Genomic DNA, 21,915 nt, shown 5'->3' with positions numbered 1-21,915 from the left:
TCCATCAAATCCATCTATTATATGGTTGTGATTTGTTTTGTGTATAACAACTAAAGGGGTGTAAGGACCTTAATGCTCCCCTATATATATAATAGTAACGTTTGTTAACATAATTAAACAATAATTTTTAAAATAAATTATATATTTGTTTATATATGACCACTTTTATTTATACCAGAGATCCAACAATGTTCAAATCAACATGTGTGTCCATGTTACTTTATTTCAAAATTTATTAAATTTTATTTATTAAACAATTTAAATTCGATCAAATAAAATAAAATGTACCGGGCATGGCATGGGTGTGAAACTAGTTTATATAGAAAGTGAGTTTTTTCTTCTGAATGCAAAACTAATTGTCACAAGTCTAAACTCACAAACAATATTGGAATTGAAAAACTATCTATAAGACACTCTCTCAAACAATGCAACATTTACTTCTCTATTTTTGAAGGACTGTACACTACAAATTTATAGTTTTTAACTAATTCATCTAACTTTAATTATGAGCCATTGCAAAATTATACTTTTATTTTATTTAAAAAATAAATTATTATAAAAAATTTATTTTTTATACGTAGAAATTGATTTTTATAAGGTATACTCTCTCCCTCCCAAAAATAGAGTCACTTTCCTTTTCCATTCGTCTCATAAAATAACTTATTACTCCCTCCATCCCATAAAAATATGGGCAATGAGTATGACACGAGAATTAAGACAAAATTAGTAAAGTAAGAGAGATAAGGAGAAAAGTATGGCAAAGTCATAGAGAGGAGGAGAATGATAGAGAGGAGGAGAATGGTAGTTAAAGTAGTGCTAGTGGATAATGGGCTTATATTATTAAATTGATATAAATTTTCAAAAATGGAATGCACATATTTTTGTGGGACGGACGAAAATGAAAAGTGCACATTTTTTTATGGGACAGAGAGAGTATTATTTATGGAAAGTTTACCCCAACTCATTACCCATATATATCAATTTATTTATAATTTATACCAATAGTGCTCACCATTAAACACATGTAATAATAATATGGACCCCACTATCCACTAATACTATTTTAACTATCTTCTTCTATTTCCTTTTACTTTACCATTTATGCATTTATTACTGTGCCATTTCATATATTCTTATTTTTTTAAGATGGAAGGAGTATATATATGTTAAATTTGAAAATAGGAGACAAGGAACAAATTGTAAAATAAAAAAAATATTATTTCTTGTATCATCAAACGATATTTAGCATACATGTGATATGATAGCTTTGTGACGGGGATTGATCATATGCTCTTTCAAAAAAATATGCCAATATAATCAAGTACCATAAATATGAGAAAAAAATAGCTTTGTGACGAGGATTAATATTTAATTATATACTAGCATTTTAAAATATGCCACCATAAATATGGGATTAATATTTAATCATATACTACTATTTTAAAATATGCCACTAGGCCTGTCAAATCGGGTATCCGCGGATACCCGATCCAAAAAATTCGGGTACTAGATCCCGAATTTCCCAAATTTTAGTACTCGATACCCGATCCGATTTTGATTTCGGATACCCGACTTGGGTATCCAGTCCCGAATAATCGGGTATCCAGTCCCAATTTCAATTTTATTTTTGATTTTTTTAAAAATATTAACTACAAACTTTTGCTAGTATATTTGCTACATGTATAAAGAATGCTTCTTATAATCTAAATTACTAGAATAGTGTGTCGTAGTATTTCTGCAATAAAAAATTGATCACGTATTTATCTTCACTGGTGGACGAGCTAACGGAGGTAGAGGGCGGCGGCGCTGGGAGAGGAGACGGGCTGCGACTGGGCAGTAGAGGAGAGCTCGTTACGGCCGGTGCTGGGATAGGAGACGGAGGTGGCGCTGGGAGAGGAGACGGCGTCGGCGGCGGGCGGAGGGAGGTGCAGGCGAGAGTAGGAGATGGGAGGGAGGCATGTCAGGTCTATCTGCAGTGACTCTTAAAAACTAAAAACCATAATATTTAATTACTTAAAATTTTAAAAATTAGAATTCAATTAAGAATATAAAGCAGAAATTGGGTTTGTAAAAATGGGCCTAGAATTAATACACTATTTATTAATTTATAAAAAAATCGGATAATTCGGGTATACCCGATCGGGTATCGGATAATCCGATACCCGAAAACCCAAAATTCTCAATACCCGATCCGAAATCCGAAAAATTGGATTTTGGATATCCAATACCCGCTATCCATTTTGACAGGCCTATATGCCACCATAAATACGAGAAAAAAAAATAGCTTTGTGAGGGGAATTAATATTTAATCAAGAGTACCATAAATATGAGAAAAAAAAAAACTCCAGTGAGCCCTAATACTCACACTTCCCTCTCTTCCGCCGCCAACTATCTCTCTCAACCTAAGGAATTCGCAGGATTTGTAGAAACCCATTTCCACATCATTCTTTCTCAACTGTCACTGGATCTCATGGACGAGGAGACTTCAGAGGAAGTAGATCAACTTATTTTCTCAAGGATGCATTTTATGAGATTGACGGTTGAATTATCTTATCAATTTGTAATCCTTGTTCACTTATCGGGATGGACGGCATTGGAAAAATTATGTTTATCAAGTGAGATGACACACGTCGGAAAGACAACTCTTGCTATAAGGTAATTTTATTAACTGAATCTTAAGAGTGATGAACTATGAATATGTTATTGCTCCATGTGTTGTATACATGAAAGAAATTGGATTGTTTCTAGAGTGCATTTCATGAAACTTTTGTTTTATGAAATCTTAACAGGGGGCTCGGATCTTACTTTTCAACCTGCAATTATCATTAAAATATAAAATGTTTGCTACTATATTTTTTCACTACAAACAAAACTGCCACTTTTTTGCAAGCACAGTAGTGTGCTGCAAACTTTCGAGCAGAATAGTGAGCATAAACATAAACGAAAACAGACCATTTTCCAAAAATGGAAAAAAACGAGTGATTTTGCGAGCCCAAATTTGCAAACGAAGGGTTCTCGCAAACGTGACAACTAGTTGAATTTTCTTCTGTGTTGTGAGCACTTGTGTGTGCTCGATATTAGATTCTTGCCTAAAGAATATTTAATTATATTTTGCTAACATCTGTACAAATATAAAGATGCAGTTTTTGGACTGCCATGTGGCACTGGTTTGGGTGGGAAAATGAAGTCTCATTTTGTATTTTTTTTTCTTTTCTTATTTCATGCATTTTTTGTTTCTGTTTTTACACTCAATGTAAAAGGCATTTGTGGTTCCAATGTTTGTACTCCCTCCGTCCCAAGGTATTAGACCAACTTTCCTTTTTGGGATGTCCCAACATATTAGACTCATTTCCTTTTTTAGCAAAAAACATCTATCTTATTTTATTCTCCACCTACTTTTTTCTCTCTTCTCTCCCCTACTTTTTCCCTCTCTCATACTTTACTCTCTCCACTTTAACTATTTAAATATCACTTCCTTAAATCATGTGCCCAAAAGAAGTGAGTCTAATACTCCGGGACGGAGGGAGTACTTTTTTGTTTTTTCGTTTTTTTATATATAGGTTTTATTGGTGTGTGTACTTAAACCTATTCTATTACAAATAAATAGATATTATAGAGAATTACATATATATAGGGGAGCATTAAGGTCCTATTGCTCCCTTAGTGTCTATTTCCTTCTTAATATCATCCATTAGATTAGAGTAGTGGACGGTCAAGATCAATCTTGGTAAAAGGATCCTGTTTTACATTATTGGTCATATATTGTGCATTATGGGGGTATAATAGCAATCATATAATGGCTGGAAAATGTTTCAAAACGGAAGGTCTGATAATTAAGCGGGATTTTCTTAGTCCTTCCATCTTTTCACTCTCTCTCTCACTCCATCCCATCAAACCACGATCAAAAAATTTCTCTCCTCATTCAAACCGCGTCAAACCCTAGCCGCCTCCCAAAACCGAGAGCAACCACCGCTACCATCGATTATCTCAGTAAAAAGAGCCTTCGATCGGCGATTTGGGGTCACAGAAGGCTTTTGTTCGCTTGCACCGTGGGCCATCGATTCAACTTCTGTCGACCAAAACGGTGTGCTTCTAAAGTCTCGATTTTTAGTTAGAAACACTCCAAAACGTCGTTTTTTCCACGCAGTAGTCGATTAGTTCGTATTTGCAATAATGCACAAAAGTTTTGTTCGATTTTTTGGAAAAAAGCTGAAATTGTGAGCATTAGATGTAGGGTTATCCCATTTTTGAAGTATATTGTTGGTTTCTGAGTTGTATTTGGTTTGTTGTTCGAATTTGGGGTTGTAGTTGACTCGAATTCGTCGATTTTGCTGTAAGACTACGAGTTTGGGTTCTTTTTTTTAGATGTTGTATTTTTGTCACGATTTTGGTAATTTTATTTGAGTTGAAGAATATTTTTTTGGTGGGTTCTGTTGACGAATTACCTGTGATTTTGGTGTATAATGTAAACTGGTTTCTATTTTTGTTGTGTCTCTCAGTTTCGGGATGTCGAAAAGAAGCCGCCCCTTCAAAAGGCAGCCCACACAGAACGAAGGTGAGAATGCGGCTCAATTTTACAAAGCTGATAGTATCTTGTCCCTTAATTTGGTAAATTATTTTTGTCATTATTTATTATTTTTTGTACATTTTACAAAACTGATAGTATGTATTCCATCTCTATTTAATAATTGCTTGAAGTGTTGTCCATTTTTGGCACGTTATTCTGTTCATTTGCTGCATTATTTGGTTGACTTTTAACATTATTGATGTATGTGTTTAGTATTAGTGATTATTTGGTTGCAATTGACCATTATTGATTAGTGGTTTATAAGGATTAGTACATTGGTTGTAGTCACGATTGGTTAAATCTGATGCATTATGTAAGCGTTGTTGTTCATTATTGTTCTTTTTATTGCTTTGGACGTATATTTCATTGGGAAATTGTTGCTTGATGTATGTCATTATTAATTGTTAATGTATATGGTAATTTTATTGATGTATGTTATTGCAATCAGCACACATGCTTGTATGTTATTTGATTTGTGTAGGTCATTGTTGATGTATGTGGTAATGTATTAGTTGCACATTTACTGGATATCAAAGATACAAATGATTAGGTTGAAATTATGCATTATTATATGCTCTATCAACATTATTATAAGATCAGTTATGTACATTATACAGTTATTGTTATGCATTAATGGAATTCAATACTGTTTTTTTTCCAGCATCCAAGCATCCAAGGTTCGCTATAGCGAGGCAGTGGATGATGTTCTTCCACTGACAATATAGCACAAAATTTCAAGGAGAGACTGAATGAACAGAAAACGGCGGAGGCTAGTACCTCAAATGAAGAAGTGGAAAAGAGGAAGCAAAGGGGGAAAAAAGTTGACCACTTATACACCCGGAGCACTACATAATTCGTTAACTGTTTAAAAGGCCTTACTCCACAGCAGAAGGAAGCTGTGCAAGAACTTGGATTCGGCGCCATACTACACTACCACATCAAGGAGATCCCAGGGTACATTGCCTATTGGGTAATCAAACCATTTAATCTTGCTCGCTGCCAGACACCTTTGTGTGAGGGTGGGAGTTTGACCCTTGATGAGGAAGACGCCCATTTGACGCTAGGTTTTCCAAGAGGGCTAAAACCAATCTCAAGGTCAGTTGATAAACAAAGCGAGTTTCATTTCAACGACTACGTTGCAGACCGGTGTGGTAAGAGTCGTTACAAAATGACCGCGGGCGACGTTGCGAAGCTGATTACGGAGGAGGTGAACGGTGGTCCAGAATTCAAGCGCACGTTCATGGTAGAAAATGCAGTAATAGAGACGCCGACAGACGGTAATTTGAAGCCAAAGATTCTACATTTGATCGACGACGTCGATGAGATTAGGAATCTCAATTGGTGCGGGTACGTCTTATCAGTCTTGGAGACCACTTATCCTACATGGGAAAGAGGTGAAACTGTATATTTTAGGGCCTTTCCACTTTTTATTGGTGAGGAAAACAATTACTGCATTATAGGATAATTTTCATTCATTACTTCCAAAGAACAACATGCATTATTGTATGTGTTTCATATCCGATCATGTTTCATATTCAGTTAAAGTTTGCATTACTGTTTTTGATCACTTGCATTATATAGAACTAGTGTTATCACCCGTGCTATGCACGGGACATAAGATTTTCAAATATTAATAAAAAAAATTCTAAGATATAGTGAAAAAAAAGAATATAATAATGTTATGGACTATATGTTAATTACAATAAGTATTCATAACACTTTAACAATTAAAAATATTATAAACAATAATCAAAGAGAAATGTACTTCTCTCAACCCACTCGAAATGAAACATTTCGTAATCAGTAAACGATTTTATACAATTTTAATTTTTGATATAAGTTGAGTAAAATAGAATAAAACAAATGACAAAGAGAAGATGTGCGACTATGGATTGAAGAGTATGAATTAGATAGTATAAGATATGCAAATAAAGGAAAATGTGTGACTAAGGAAAAAAGGAAAAATTAAATATATGAATAACTCAAAATATATTTAAAATTTTCGAGCCAAATCAATGATGATCATAGTAATCCATATATGCATTGTAATTTTTACACCACAAAAAATTATGACACTTGTATGGTAAAAGAATGATGTTACCAAAAACTGGTCCTAAACCGACTTTTAAATGGTTTTAACTCGAATGAGACTATTAAAACCATCAAATTCGGTCAAAATTAAAATTGTTTAGAAATTGATGGAATTGTTAGTGTAGGACCAATTGTGATCCGAGTTGAAATATTCAGGATGCAAAAATTCAAAAGATAAAGTATAGGACTAAAATCATAAAGTAAGCATATGTTCAGGATTAGTTTTACCTTCACTCTACCAAAAATAAAAGGGATACTTTCATAGGACTTCCCAAAGTGAAAAATGTCCTTATTTTTATGGGACTAAAGGAGTATAATTCAAATTTAATTTTCTGTAAATTAAAAAAAATCCAAATATGTTAACAAAAATAATATAATTAATATAAGGATTTAATTCTAATAATATTAGAATTAAAATATCCAAAATGCTCCAAAAAAAGAGCCCAATAGTTTACATACCTGCCAGCACACAACAATCCAAATAAAGAATACTCATGGCCCACATTATGCATACAAAATGGCCCACAAATAGCCCAACTACTGATCGATTAAAATAATTTGTAATTACACTTTTCACCTTTAATTAAGGAGAGTATACAACTAATTAAATTAATCGTATTTAGGGATTTCTAAGCTTGATTATTACAACATTCTTCTCTCCTCAGTGGCGCCGACACACACAAACCCTAGAAATTCGACGTCTCTGCGATCTTCCTCAGACGACTGAATCGCCGTCGTCAACAGGGGCAAACCGCGCCAACTCACCATGAAGGATTGAATCACGCCGTCTTCTTTCCAAAACGCGCCGACGTCTCCCTATTAAAACCGTAGTCGACGATGCTTAGAATGGCGGTCAGAAGCTACAACAAAAGATCGACGGAGGAATCAAACTGAACACCCTAGACTGAGAAATATCGCCGAACCAAATGGAGTACGACCGATTTCAGGTAAATTGAAGCAAAGGTCAAAAATATTAACAAAATTACGGACAAATCGACGAAAAATAGAACGATTCTAGCTAATTTCAACTACTACTATTTTACAGATTCATAGACCCAATGGTCGGCTTTCCGACCATTGGAGATGGAGAACGCGAACGATCGCCGACTCAAACATCGGCTCTCAGGTTACAACAAAACCGACAACAATTGACTGTCAGAAAAACAAAATCCTAAAAGATTGGGGCTAAATCACAGTCCAGTTTCAAAAAGGTAAAATTTTTGTGTAATATACAGTACTACTTGCAAGTCTAAGATTTTTGTTCATAAACAGATTAAAATATGGAGGAATTAGGACATAATTTTACAATGGTTTCGTATAGAATCTAGCACTATTTGACTCTTTGAATCTTTTTCATACTTCTTCCATTAAATTCATAATAAATTGGCTGTTTATTTGGAATTAATGGATGCTGGCTATGTAATGTGCGTTATATCGATGACAAGTTATGTGATTGCTTGACACAGATTTGAGATTTCCCCTGGCATGATATTCCACTGCACTTGGGTAAGTAAAGGAGTAAGTATAATATAATTGTAATATCTTTTTCTTATAGTTGATCTTATCGACAATGAGAATAGCCAATGAAAAATAGAGCAACTCATTAAAAAGCGAACCCTTGGTTGATTTGGCGATGATAGATGAGGGAGAGCTTGATTGAAAAATAGTTACCACTTCATTCGGATGATCCAAGGGCTTCCCTAAGCTGAGAAGCCTTATTCTGGATTAAGTTAATAGGAAAAGTAGCTTGACTTCTTGTTCCCTGTAATGCAAAAACAGAACATACGTTAAACAGATATATATATTTATTCAACTGGTATTTTACATTATTTAATTTATTTCCTAGTAAATTTGGTAGATCAATATACATTATAATTATAGAATACACACTCTAAACTATTGAATTTTTATCTTCAGGTACACCTTCATAGACATGAGCACACCAGACTCAGTTGATGGACCAAGCAATTGCCTGGCAGAGATTGTTAATCTAGGTGATAAAGGGAGCAATTACTTAACAAATGAAACTATGGTAAGAAAACAGATCTTGTCACATCTGAGATTTAGCTAAACAATGAAAACAAATAAATCAATGAACAGTTTAATTAACTGCTTATTTTTTTGCAAGGAATAATCTAAAGAAAAGGAGATTGTATGGAAGAAAAGAAACGTCTATCAAAATAGAAAGAAAGAGTTTACTTCAGAAATGTCACTATGGTAAGAAATATAAATCTGCCAGATCAGAGAAGCATTTCAGGATAAAAAAAATTAACAATCAATCAACATTGAAATCTAACTCCATCTTTTTTGGCCAGGGAAGATGTTGTGCATAAGAATGCTTTATGGGAACAGAAGAAATGCCACCCAAAGTTTTCATAAAATAGAAGGAAGACAATCACTTCAGAAATGCTAAATTGGTAAGAAAAATATTTCAATCATTCCTCAGTGTCCTATCTGAGAATATAAAGGGTTTGATCAATCAAAATTTAATCTACTATCCATTTTTGCAGGTTATACACTATTTACCAAAGAAATAAAACATACTTCGGATTTGAACATTGCATCATGAAGGCATAAACAAAGGTTCGTTCTATGCTCAACATCTAGATATAGGTAACCGTGGAATGATAGAAAAATATGATGAATAAAACGGAACAGGTTAACTAAGATATAGGTTGCAAAGAAGAATGATAAATAACATTAAATAAACATCTGCTATAGATCTTGCAATGTTACAAAAACATATTAATGGCTGAAAAACAGAATAGGAGTATGATAGACATTCATGGATAGAAGAATCATGGAAAGAATAGAACCACCCAAAACCGAGTTGGGATATTGCTGAGTGAATGTTGGTGAGTGAACGTAGGTGAGTAATTATAAATATGAGAGAACATGGTATTTATAGAGAGATGGAAGTTGGGCCTGTACTCCCTTGAAAAAGTGTAGTTCCCAAGAAAAACAAAATGATGAACGGACCTTTCAATTATTTCATTTGTCCCAGATATATTATATTAATCAAATAATACTTTCAGACACTATTTAATGCTTATAAATCTATTCTACTAATAGTGAATAACATTAGGATTTGTAAATACACCCAGGGGAAAAGATTTTTTATACTTTCTTATCCATCTTTTATATTCTACTTATCTGTCTTAATTTTAATTAGAGATAACAAATTGCAATTGAGTGATGACTAATAAAGCTTTAATGACACATAAGCTACATCCTTTACCAAACATCATATGGTTTTTTACTTTCCTTAAACAACCAAATGCTGAACAAAAAGGCTACACAAAATTATATTACAGTCTGTCAAAGTAATTACATACGAATCTGAATACATGATGTATAAGTTAGACTTAATAATATTTGATTTCACATTTAAATCCTTTCAATACTACGTCTTTCTCCCATTTTCTTTACTACCCCCTTCTCCCATTTTCTTTATAGACACAAATTTCATATAAAAAAATCAATTTATTTACTTTTAAATCATTCTGCATTGTACAATTATTAATTCCTGAAAGATTGTGATATTTTTTAGGCTCTCACACTTTCTCCTGTTTTCTTCAAAAACTGAATTTCAAAATTATTTTTTAATTTATATATATGAAAGATTTTAAATATGAATGTTAACATATGAAGAATTTTTGTTCAGGGATAAATTGCATTGGAAAAAGAAGAATGGATCAGGCGTATGTGCATTGGAAGAAGAATCGAAAGTATATATATATATATATATAGTATACTATATTGCAATAGAATAGGTATTATTTAGAAAAGTCTGACACTAATAGTAGGCTGCATCCTAAAAAACAACAAATTCTCGGTTCATACAAACTGGTCAGACATAAGCTCCACAATGACAGAAAATAGTGTAAAAGAAAAATCAAATAATCAGCTGTAATATTGCTCAGTTTCCCGCCAAAAGGGGCAAAACTGGCATTTTAAAAAAAATCCACAAAACTCTCACTTTATATATTGATAAATTTGTGCATGCATTATGTATACAATAGGATGCAATACTGACCTTTGGCAATCTGTGGTTTTTGTCAGTGTGCGTATGTGGACCGTGTGGTTCACATACGGAGGCGAGTCAGTCGTGCCTGGCCAACAATAAAAGGCTGGACGACGGAAGCCCTCAAACAAAGGGAGGATGCCGAGCGTGACCAGTTCGTACTGGGAGGTTGGAGGGCCCGATTGATAAAGAGAAGTATTTGGTGGACGAGGAAGCAAGAGGTTGGAAGCTTTGAACAGAGGAGGCGGTGCAGGACCCAACACGAATAGAGCTAAACGTATAAGAGATAAGTTTATTAAGTCATCATTTGTGCTGGAGGGTTTTGAATGTCCTGACCCGTTTGCTACACAGCAAACACAGGACAGGTGGGGCTGGTGGTTTAGGGATAAACAATAATGATGATACACCCCAAGATGAGCCATTTGGAGCTGCTGACCAGGAAGGGGACATCCCCATGCACGAGCCAATAGGCAGTGATATCCCTGATATCACAGATATCACAACAGGAGATGCTAGTGGAGCCGGGCTTGAAAAACCTTCCAGCTTGCATACGTCAGCAGCAGCAACTGAGGTGCGCACTAAGAAGTAAAGGCTTATGTGTTATTAATTATTAACATTATTAGACTTTTTCATTTGTGTTCCATTGTGTGCAGGTGTCTAAAAGCATTGTTGAAGATGTTGTTGGGAAGGATAGGGAGGATGCAGCGGCCAAGAGAAAAGCCGAAGCAAATAAAGCCCCATCAAAGAGTACAGCCGCAGAGGAGATCGGCAAGGTAAATATGTCTCAGCATTACTTTCATTGTGTACTAATATTGTTACATTATTGACATTATATCATTACATTATATGTCTGTCTGGCTGCATTATATAGATTATTTGTTTAAGTCATATATTTTTTAAATCAGACAACCAAAGGGAAACGCACTGAGGTTCTGGTTACCAAGAGAAAACAACCCGTTAGGGAGGGAGCTTCTAAGAGAGCGACGGGCAAACAGTTGGATATTCCACAGGTGGTTGAATATCTGAATTAAATCATCAAATTATACATTATTAGGGAGAGAGCTTCTAAGAAATCAACCCGTTTGGTTGTTTTTTTTTTTTGTTAAAGGAACACACTGCAGCACCGCGTAAGGGCATAGTGATTGGTGTTGTGCAAACAACGCAACCCTTAAAACTTGTAGCTGGAAAAGGTGGGAGTGGAAAAGGTTGTTGATCAAGGAAAAGGGAGAGGGAAACACATCAAACAGGATTCCGATGCGGATGAGGTATCGAATAGCTTAGTTAATTCAAACACTAACAGCTCGAGTGAAGAAACCAAGTCTGGCTGCCCGGTCTCCATTCAACGAGAGAGCGGTTAGAGTGACAGCAAAGCCACACACATTGGACAAGCAGCTCTACTACTGGGTTCTTAGCACAACGGATAAGAACAAGTAAATTTTTTACTTTAGCTGTTGTTATGTTTGGTACATGTGTTTTTTTTAACGGTGTAAACATGTCTAAGGATTTGTCTGCCAAGACACATTTAAGAATACTATGCAGATCAAGTTTCAATCTTTAGCGCCATTCAAGCCAGTGAGCCCCGATGTTATCGATACTTGGAGCTCTTACCTGAATACAATGGAAAAGAGCAAGGCACCAGAGACGGTTTCCAGGCTATTCTTCTCTACAAAACCATGCGTGAGTGTACAATGTTTTACTGTTTCTGTCAAGGTACTATAATAAGTAACAGTTCGTAACTGCTTACACAAATAAACTACAGATACAATCAATGGTCGACGCACAACCCGAATGGACAGAAGAATTCCAGTTCAATACGTTCTGGACAAGGCTGTTGGAGGAAGCGCTTGGAACGGGCTACTTTCAATGGGACAAATATGACATGGTGAGTTATAGTATAATAATGTACTTGAAGTTCAGTCGTAATGGACATAATATTATGTCTTGTAATGCACCTTTCGTCGTGCAGTTCTTCTTCCCAGTTTGGGGGATGACCCATCAGTATGTGGTCTGTTTCAATCTTCCCGATTGCAAGATGAACATCATTGACCACAGCTTGGCTGAAACACACGCCTCATTCGGCGAAAAATATGGGAACACACCCTCCGTGCTGGTATTTAATATGGAACTGCATCCACTGTGCATTATATACGACAAATTGTACATTATATGCAATTGTTAAAGTTTTATTTTTTTTTTTTGTGTAGAAAAAGTTCTTCGCAACATCACTTACGAAGTCTAAGGTTCCAAAAATGGCGACACAGGTCAGAAAATGTAATGCACATGTCGTTACAATGCCTTGGAGGAACAACAGCGGCACCGTGGACACGGGGGTCTATGTGATGAGGCATATGGAGACGTACTTTGGAGAGAGGGAGAAAGATTGGGAGTGCGGACTAAGGCCAAAGGAACAAAGAGCCTGGAAATGTTGCGAATGAAGTTTGCAACGGCTCTGCTTACTTCTCCACATAACTCAAAATCTGGAACCAACCAAACTCAAGCCACCAAGCATTGGATGGATAAGCCGTCAAAGTTCAGCTTCAAAAAGTGAGTCGAGAATTATCGGATCTAGTGATATTCTGATGGGTGATTGGAAACGATTTTTAGTTTGATATGAACTAGATATTTTTTTTTTGATAACTCATGCTAGAAGGGGGAATACCGGATTTGTGGCTTGGAATGTTTTGGAACAATATACATTGTGCTGAAAAATGTCACTTTACTTCTAATGGCTCCAAAGAACTTAATAATGTCACTTTACTTCTTGATAATGTAAAATATTTAGGAAATAATGTAGAACAGAAGTAGTGAATTTTATAATGGCTCGAGTAAACATTGTGCTGAAAAATGTTACAAGACGTTATATATTTTGTTACTACTGCACGAAACTTATAATGGCTACAAAGAACTTAATAATGTCATTTTACTGCTCGATAATGTAAAATACTTACGAAATAATGTAGAACAGAAGTAGTGAATTTTATAATATTTTACAACAAACTCAAAATATAATGGATGTAAGTTACCAAATAATGTAAGTAATATGTTTAATAATGAACTTTCCTGGGAGACTATTGCGCAGACAGTCCAGTGCATATGATGTGATAATGTACTACTTCTTAAATAATAATGGATGATACTATTTCAGTAATGCATGATTATTAACTTTAATGTAACTCGTGTTTATACAAAATGCCCGTGTTTTCTAAGTACTAAAAATAAATAATGTACTCCCTCCGTCCCACAAAAGATGTCACACTTTCCTTTTTAGTTTGTCCCACAAAAGATGTCACATTTCCAATTTTGGAAAAAGTTCTCTCTCACATTGATATAAAAATTATATTTTCTCTCTCCATTAAACACATAAAATAAAACCTCCTAAAATCCCGTGCCATCCCACAAGTGTGACATCTTTTGTGGGACGGAGGGAGTAACATTTACATAATAATAATGCACAAATACCAATTTAAAGTGAGCAATCATTACCAACAACTTGTTGACAGTGGTAAGACATCGACTTCACTAATAAGCCTTAACCAAAAACAAAAACAATAATGTTGTGAGATTCAAAATACATCAACATTTCCTCTTTCCCTTACGCAGCTCATTCTCCTTTTCCAGCTCTTTAAGCATTGGACAATTTCTAGAGTCGTGATGACACAGCTCATCGCACGCCTTACACCGTCTAAGGGGCCTAGTAGCCTCCTTGATAGCCTTCAATCTCTTGGAAATCAGACGACTAGCGGAGCTGCTCGCGTGCCCCTTCGTCTTTACTACATCCGGAGGATGGACCTCAACGACTTCCGGCCTTTCCATTCCATAAAACTGTTCAATCATTCGCCTCTTCTCAAAGGCGGATGTTGTAGGAGTTCGAGTTTGAAGAGAATTACCAAGTTCCTCCAGTCCACCTACGAATGCACGAAGCACATCAATGTCCATCTCAAATCGACGAAGAAAATCATAGAACAGTGAAATCCCTTGCTTTCAAACGTTTTGCCTTTCATCAACGATGGACTTTGTAGGTAAAGTGTCATCAAACTAACCATGGACCGCCTTGGCTAACAGAGTCTTCATCCATCTACCTGCACAGTAGTTATCCAGAATCTTTTAAACTTCATTGTTCCTGAACAAAAAGAAGATATGGCTGCATAGATAGCCCTACCTACTAAACAGTTTGCAATCGCACGAGTATGACTCGTCAGTCTTATCATGTCTCACAAAGTACGAATTGCGAAGGCTGTCTCCAAGTTTGTAGGTGTCAACCATGTCTGTAGATGAGAACCCCAAAACGCAGCATTTGTCATTACCCTCAACAATTTCCTCTTGTATTTTCTTAAAGCATGTCGTAGAAGCATGTTTCTCGAACGGCAAGGTAGTGGCCAATATGGGAAATTCCAAAGCTTGGTTGAAATTCAAGTAGAATTCGGCAATGTTGTTGCGTGGCTTCAAAAAGTTTTTATAGAAGCTGTTCTCCGACTCAGATATCGAGGTGGTCCTAATCATCGACCCTAGTGGGAAATCTCTGAAGTACGCATGTATCCATAATTGCCTATACTCGTACAATGTCTTGAACCAAGTATAGTCTTCCAGGTCATAACGCTCAACTACTCCATTCCACTCTTCTTCGAACTCGTCGGGACATGAATTATATAGCTCGTTGACATAATAACGTTTGTTGTTGACATTAATTATATAGGTCGTTGATATAAATTTTATGAAAAATGTTGTTGACATAAATTATATGTAAAACATTGTTGTTGACATGAATTATATGTAAAACGTTGTTGTTGACATAAATAATATAGGTCGTTGATATGAAAATATTTGTTGTTGACATTAATTATTTGTAACATATTGTTGTTGACATAATAGTTGACATAAATAACTTTTTCTGTTGACATCGTAGTTGACATAAATAACTTTTTCTGTTGACATCGTAGTTGACATAAATAACGTTTGTTGTTGACATCGTAGTTGACATAATGTCTCCGTAGTTGACATCACGCGAAAATGACAAAAATACCCCCTTGTTGACATGAATTACAAGATTTTGACATCGCGCAAAAATTGTGAATGAGTGGTTGAGATTGCATCTCAATTCTCAATTAAGCCCAAAAATCTACACCTAACAGGACCATATATATACATATATATATATATATATATATATATATATATATAGGGATGTACTAAGATGACAACCCTCTTTATTGTAACACCATACCATCATTTAAGGCCATTGGATCTGAAAATCGTGTGCTTGTCATGCTGCCACGTGTAAAAACACGGAGGGGTAAAATAGGAAATTTCTAATTTTACGTTACCAAATTGCAGTGCTGTTCATTGAATATTGCAGTCTTACCACAACAATATTGCAGTCTTTACCACGACTGCAATATCTAATGCAGTAGACTGCAAACCCGTGTTTTTTCACGAAACTTAATCCTAGCGTCCATAGATGAGATCTAACGGACTATATTGGTGGTATGGTGTTATCCTATCTATGGTGGCACTATAGTGCACCCCTATATATATATATAGTCCCATTATCCACAAATCCACTCTTAAAGACCGAACCACCGAACTCTACCAAATTAGGGCTTTTAGATCTAGTTTTTTATGGATAAGATACATAAATTTATAAATTATTTTCGCCTTCATTACGAGCCTATTTTAATTCATCTGAAGGTAAATAAGTCATACTAACATGTTACGAAGATTTAACTTCGTTCCAGAATATATTACTTCATTCTAGTAGGTTTTCACTTCATTCCAGTAGGTTTTTACTTCATTCCAGTACGTAAATGTGGTTTCGCCGTCGCGTGCCGTTCTTTCTCTCTACAATATCTATCACCAACGCCATGACGCTAATATGGTTTAATAAACACATGGAATAATGTAATAAATTATTGGAATGAAGTATGTGTAGAAGCATTTGAAGTCCTACGGGAATGAAGTAAAAATCTTATCCAATGAAGTAATAACGTTTCTGAATGAAGTAATAAACTCACTTGAATAAATTGCAATTTTAAATGTTAATCAAGCAAAAACTCACGTCAATGAATTTGAATGAAGCATATGTTGAATCATTTCAAAACCTATTGGAAGCAAGTAAAAACATGTTGTAGTTTCAAGGTATTACGTACAGAATGAAGTAATAAACCTATATAATGAAGTAAAATGGGCTTGTAATGAAGCCGAAAAAATTTTCACAGCAGCACATCTCATCAAAAAAACTAGATCTAATGGCCCAGATTTGGTCTCTAGTTCGGTCTTTAAAATTGGTTCGACATTGATCACAACTCTATATATATATATATATATATATATATAGGTTTGTGTTAAAATGACAACACCTCTTAAAGTGACACTGGTACACCACATATACATCAATATTATAAACGCTACATAGCAATATTCAATACGTTATTGCTGTCGAGAAAAATTGTTGTATAGTGTATAAAATATTGTTGGCCGTTTTTTTATCCTTGAACATTTTTTTATCGCCACATGACATCTGATTATTTGTCCACGTGTATATATATATTGATCTATGAAGACCAGATTTAAATACAGAAATGCAGAACACGGTCATACGTAAGACATTTTTAGGTCATAGTTAGTTTATTTTTAGGTCATGCTAACAAAGCATGACCTAAAATGATCTTAACATGACATAAATCCAAATCTTATAATATGACCTAAAACTACTTAATTATGACCTTCCGTGTTTTAGGTTAATTATTGACCATTAGATCATCTAATCCTAGGGCCAAGATTTGGGCTGCATTTCTGGATTTAAACACATACTTGTTTTGATCATCTCCCTATATATACTACCCGTGGATTAACGAGAGTCTTATTAACCACATATCCACCCTTATGGAAGATCAAAACCCTATATATATATATATATATATAGGGGTATATATACAGAGTCTTATTAACCACATATCCACCCTTAAAGACCGAAAAGACCGAACTAGAGACCAAATTAGGGCCACTCATTTTTCTTAATCTTATGGTTATGATTAATTTACAATTAATTTAATATTTTATTAAATAAAAATCTCATCAGTTATGCTAATTAATTTTACAAAAATTTTACAAAAAAGTTAAAAAAAATTAATATTTTTTTAAAAATAAATTAAAAACGTTTTTATTTAATAAAATATTAACTTAATTCTAAATTAATCATAACCATAAGATAAAGAAAAATGAGTGGCCCAAATTTGGTCTCTAGTTCGGTCTTTAAGAAGGGTTCGACATTGATCACAACTCTATATGTATATATATATATATATATATATATATATATATATATATATATATATATATATATATATAGGGGAGCACTAGGATGCCCCCTTATTTACATCCAATCCGGTGCTGGCATATGTCACAAAATATGCAATATTTTAAACACAAAAATGCAATCTAGTTGTATATGCATTTCCGCAGATTGCATTTTAGTTGTAGGTAAATTGCATTTTATAGTGTTGAGCTTTGCATTTTCACATAAATTGCATTTTATATTGTTAAGTTTTGCATTTTCACATATATAAATGCAACCCGTCTATATACAAAATGCAAATTAAACAGTCAATATCTAAAATGCAAAACTCAACAATAAAAAATGCGATCTGCATATAACAAAAATGCAATCTGCCGAAATTCATTTATAGCTTCTACAAATATATATTGCATTTTAGTGTTTACAATATTGCATTTTTTGTGCCACATGGCAGCACCAGATTGGATGTATGTTGTAACTTTAAAATTAGTTGTTATACTAGTACATCTATATATATATATATAGGTTTTTGATCAAAACAAAAATGGCCTTAAATAAAGAAATATTGACGGTTTATTGTCCATAGGATTAGGCTTGATCATCTTAAGATTAGATTATTTAATGGCTAGATTTATTTGTCAGACCATATTAATTTAATAATTTATATTCATAAAAGGTCACTTTGGTCAATCCATTTTTTCGTTGGTTATGGAAGTTCCTATAATGTTGCATATTCCTCTCTCCACTCACTGATCATCAGTGTGAGTTACAATCCATAATTTATCTTCTTCATATCTTCTATGAAGATTCATACGATCTTAAATTCATTTTACCTTCTACTAAGTTTCCAGTTTTGTCTTCTTTTTCTTCACAGCCTTTGAGTTTGCATTCCACAATGTCGAAAACTACATATTTCCATTTATAACATTCAGTCGCTGCATCATTATGTTACACTTATAGAGCACTTGTTTCCAGATTCAATCGTTATGGAAATGGAATCTGAAACGCCATCTAATTCACATCTAGATAATCAATCATCCCTCGATGACATTCTTGACAATACAGGTTATGATTTTAATTTTGTGACTGTAATTTTAATAATGATTCAACCATGAATTCTTTATCGTTTTATTTTAGTAATGTTACAATCATTACTTATTTATCTGTTTATTATGCCATTATTTTGTATGACTTCAATCCGCACTTAGTATGACACAACGTTTGTGTTGTTTTTATCTTGAGTCTTCATCAGTAGTAGTAATGATACAAGTATTACTTAGTAAATGGGCAACTATGACATGTTTTTATATGACTGAAATATGCACTTAGCATGACATGTTATATACTGTAACAATTTTTAGCAGTACTTTGTACTGCCTGTATTATTTTAGGACAATCAACCAGCCACTGACTGCCTTTGTTTTAGTAATGTTACAATCATTACTTATTTATCTGTTTATTATGCCATTATTTCGTATGACTTCAATCTGCACTTAGTAATGATACAAGTATTACTTAGTAAAGAGGCAACTATGACATGCTTTTATATGACTCAAATATGCACTTAGCATGACATGTTATATACTGTAACAATTTTTAGCAATACTTTGTACTGCCTGTATTATTTTAGGACAATCAACCAGCCGCTGATTGTCTTTGTTTTTATTATTACAGATTTAAATACACCAGAATGCCTTATACAGCTTAAATCTTTTGTTGGTCGTAGCTTCCCTTCTTTGGACAACGCCATTGAGTTTTACGAGAACTATGGTCGATGTGTCGGTTTTGACACAAGGAAGAACGGTTCAAAGAAGGTTGATGATCTTACCATATGGTTTTACATGGTGTGTAACAGAGAAGGTGAGCAGAAATTTAGCGATGAACAACCCAAACGACGACGTAAATCCAAAAAATGTGGATGTAATGCTCGGGTTGCATTCAAATTCGATTCTGACCGTGGTTATGTCATTCAACACTTGAACGAAGAACACAACCACCCCATGGTTTTGGTTCAACACCAGAAGTTCATGAGATTAAATCGTCAACTTGATCCAGTTCATCAAAAATTTATTACGGATTGTGCTGGTGCTAATATCGGTCCTTCTCTCACTTTCAAGTTATTGACTGAATTGATGGGCGGATATGAGTCCGTTGGGTGTACTGTGTTGGACATCCGTAACTACGCACGGGACATCAGAAGATACGCTGAAGGATAGGACGCCCAAATGATAATAGACGAGATGAAGAAGAAGAAGGAAAGTTGTGACACCTTCATGTACGAGTATGAGGTTGATTCTCGTAGTCCACTGATGCATTTATTCTGGTGCGATCCTATTGCTAAGAAGAATTTCATGCAATTTGGTGACATTGTCTCGTTTGACACTACCTACTCAACGAATAGGTAAATGTTGTCCCATTAAAATTGTTGCATTTGTCTGTTATGATATGATTTCAGTTTATTATGACATATTAGCATACAACATCGATATCAACATGTTAATGAATTAAATCTTTTGTTATTTTGCTATGCAGGTACTCTATGATATTTGCTCCATTCACTGGGAGGGACAATCATGGGCGTGCGGTGTCCTTTGTAGTGAGAGTGCTGACTCTTTTTCATGGCTTTTCAAACAGTTTGTCAAGTGTATGGGCCTGTCTCCTAAGTTGATTATTACTGATCAAGACTTGGGAATGAAAGTAGTTGTTGAAAATGTTCTTGTGGATACACGTCATAGATGGTGCATGTGGCACATCATGGCTAAAGTCGCTGAAAAAGTACCTAAATCACTACTTGGTAATTCTGTATTTAAAAAGGATTTGAATTCGTGTGTTTGGTCTGAGTTGATTGAACCCACCGAGTTTGAAGACAAATGGAACACTGTCATGGAGACATATGAACTTGAAGACGCAGACTGGTTTGTTTCTATGTTCGAATCTAGAGAGTTCTGGGTTCCGGCATACTTTAGGGACTTTCCTAACAGTTCTCTAATAAAGACGACATCTGTTTCTGAATCTCAGAACAGATTTTTTAAGAGGTATACTCAGTCCAGGGCTAACCTTGTTATGTTTTTAATGAACTTCAACAATGCTGTTGATGCCCAACGCAACAAGTCCGCAAAGCTGGATTATATGGATGCAAATACTACCGCAAAGATGAGAACAGAGTGGTCTGTTGAGAAGCATGCATCAACAATATTCACAGACTATGCATTTAAGGAAATACAGGAACAGATACTGGAGGCGTATAACCATTGCAGCCTTATTTCTATATCAAATGAATCAAGTCCGGAGCATTACAAGGTATTAGATCATTATTCAAACACATGGGATGTAACATTCTCCATGGAGGATTCTTTGTTCCATTGTGGATGTAAGATGTTTTCTAGGATCGGTCTTGTATGCTGCCACGTCTTTCATGTATCGAAGAACAAAAATTGATTCCAGAGAATCTGATTGGAGGTAGATGGTTGAAATCTCCTCTAGTTAAGGCTGTGCATGCAGTCCAATTTGAAGATGTAGCAACGCATGGTTATGTTGATGACAAGAAAAAGGCGCAAGCAATTTTATTGGGAGAGATGTTGGAGTTGTACCAGGCTGTTTCTGTCAATATTGATCAAATGCATGAGCTTACATCTATAGTTCGTGAAGCAAGATAGCAGATTTTCGACGGCGGAGTAGTAACGTCTACAGCACAGAAGAAGAAGCTTATTGAAGAATTTTATGGGGTAGAGGCACCCCTGGAAGTAGATGTTCAACCACCTGAAGTTGTCAGCACAAAGGGATCTGGTAGTAGAGTCCCCTCAAGAGTGGAGAGAGGGCTTTGAAGCTTAAGAGCAAGCCTTTGCGTCAATGCAAGAAATGTCATGAGTGGTGTCACCACGATTCAAGGAATTGCGACAAATTAAAAGAGAGAGAAAAACGGCGCTAGAGAAGAAATTCTGA

At 34.9% G+C, this 21,915-nt stretch overlaps 5 protein-coding genes and 1 long non-coding RNA gene across 7 annotated transcripts; 5 read left to right on the top strand and 1 right to left on the bottom strand.

The window, feature by feature from the left end:
• Positions 1 to 2,367: 2,367 nt before the first annotated feature.
• Positions 2,368 to 6,111, top strand: LOC125218921. Of its 2 annotated transcripts, none has more exons than XM_048120737.1 (3): positions 2,368 to 2,655; positions 4,500 to 4,555; positions 5,229 to 6,111. In XM_048120737.1, the coding sequence occupies exons 1-3, from the start codon at positions 2,471 to 2,473 to the stop codon at positions 5,282 to 5,284; spliced, it is 297 nt and encodes a 98-aa protein (XP_047976694.1). In that variant the 5' UTR covers positions 2,368 to 2,470; the 3' UTR covers positions 5,285 to 6,111. The 2 variants fall into 2 exon arrangements, with proteins under 2 accessions (XP_047976694.1, XP_047976687.1); XM_048120730.1 differs by having other exon boundaries at positions 4,500 to 4,608.
• A 1,231-nt stretch (positions 6,112 to 7,342) lies between these two features.
• On the top strand, positions 7,343 to 8,671 carry LOC125205628. Its single transcript, XR_007173792.1, has 4 exons — positions 7,343 to 7,605; positions 7,704 to 7,869; positions 8,125 to 8,164; positions 8,576 to 8,671. It is a non-coding gene; the product is annotated as an uncharacterized LOC125205628 (long non-coding RNA).
• A 2,509-nt stretch (positions 8,672 to 11,180) lies between these two features.
• On the top strand, positions 11,181 to 12,089 carry LOC125194758. Its single transcript, XM_048093005.1, has 4 exons — positions 11,181 to 11,253; positions 11,336 to 11,455; positions 11,588 to 11,692; positions 11,791 to 12,089. The coding sequence occupies exons 1-4, from the start codon at positions 11,192 to 11,194 to the stop codon at positions 11,819 to 11,821; spliced, it is 318 nt and encodes a 105-aa protein (XP_047948962.1). The 5' UTR covers positions 11,181 to 11,191; the 3' UTR covers positions 11,822 to 12,089.
• Positions 12,090 to 12,100: 11 nt separating this feature from the next.
• LOC125194683 lies at positions 12,101 to 13,366 on the top strand. The gene is made up of 5 exons (XM_048092949.1): positions 12,101 to 12,112; positions 12,184 to 12,359; positions 12,442 to 12,564; positions 12,649 to 12,792; positions 12,887 to 13,366. The coding sequence occupies exons 2-5, from the start codon at positions 12,216 to 12,218 to the stop codon at positions 13,115 to 13,117; spliced, it is 642 nt and encodes a 213-aa protein (XP_047948906.1). The 5' UTR covers positions 12,101 to 12,112; positions 12,184 to 12,215; the 3' UTR covers positions 13,118 to 13,366.
• Positions 13,367 to 14,255: 889 nt separating this feature from the next.
• Positions 14,256 to 15,182, bottom strand: LOC125196258. The gene is made up of 3 exons (XM_048094704.1): positions 14,846 to 15,182; positions 14,723 to 14,761; positions 14,256 to 14,587 (listed from the first exon to the last, which is right to left on the bottom strand). The coding sequence occupies exons 1-3, from the start codon at positions 15,180 to 15,182 to the stop codon at positions 14,256 to 14,258; spliced, it is 708 nt and encodes a 235-aa protein (XP_047950661.1).
• Positions 15,183 to 20,213: 5,031 nt separating this feature from the next.
• On the top strand, positions 20,214 to 21,629 carry LOC125196250 (protein FAR1-RELATED SEQUENCE 5-like). The gene is made up of 4 exons (XM_048094693.1): positions 20,214 to 20,374; positions 20,506 to 20,557; positions 20,608 to 21,273; positions 21,360 to 21,629. The coding sequence occupies exons 1-4, from the start codon at positions 20,214 to 20,216 to the stop codon at positions 21,627 to 21,629; spliced, it is 1,149 nt and encodes a 382-aa protein (XP_047950650.1).
• Positions 21,630 to 21,915: the final 286 nt, after the last annotated feature.

The sequence above is a fragment of the Salvia hispanica genome, chromosome 1, assembly GCF_023119035.1.
Source record: "Salvia hispanica cultivar TCC Black 2014 chromosome 1, UniMelb_Shisp_WGS_1.0, whole genome shotgun sequence".
NCBI classification, from domain to species: domain Eukaryota; kingdom Viridiplantae; phylum Streptophyta; class Magnoliopsida; order Lamiales; family Lamiaceae; genus Salvia; species Salvia hispanica.
The sequence above is the reverse complement of the archived record's forward strand: the minus strand, read 5'-3'. Positions and strand labels throughout refer to the sequence as shown.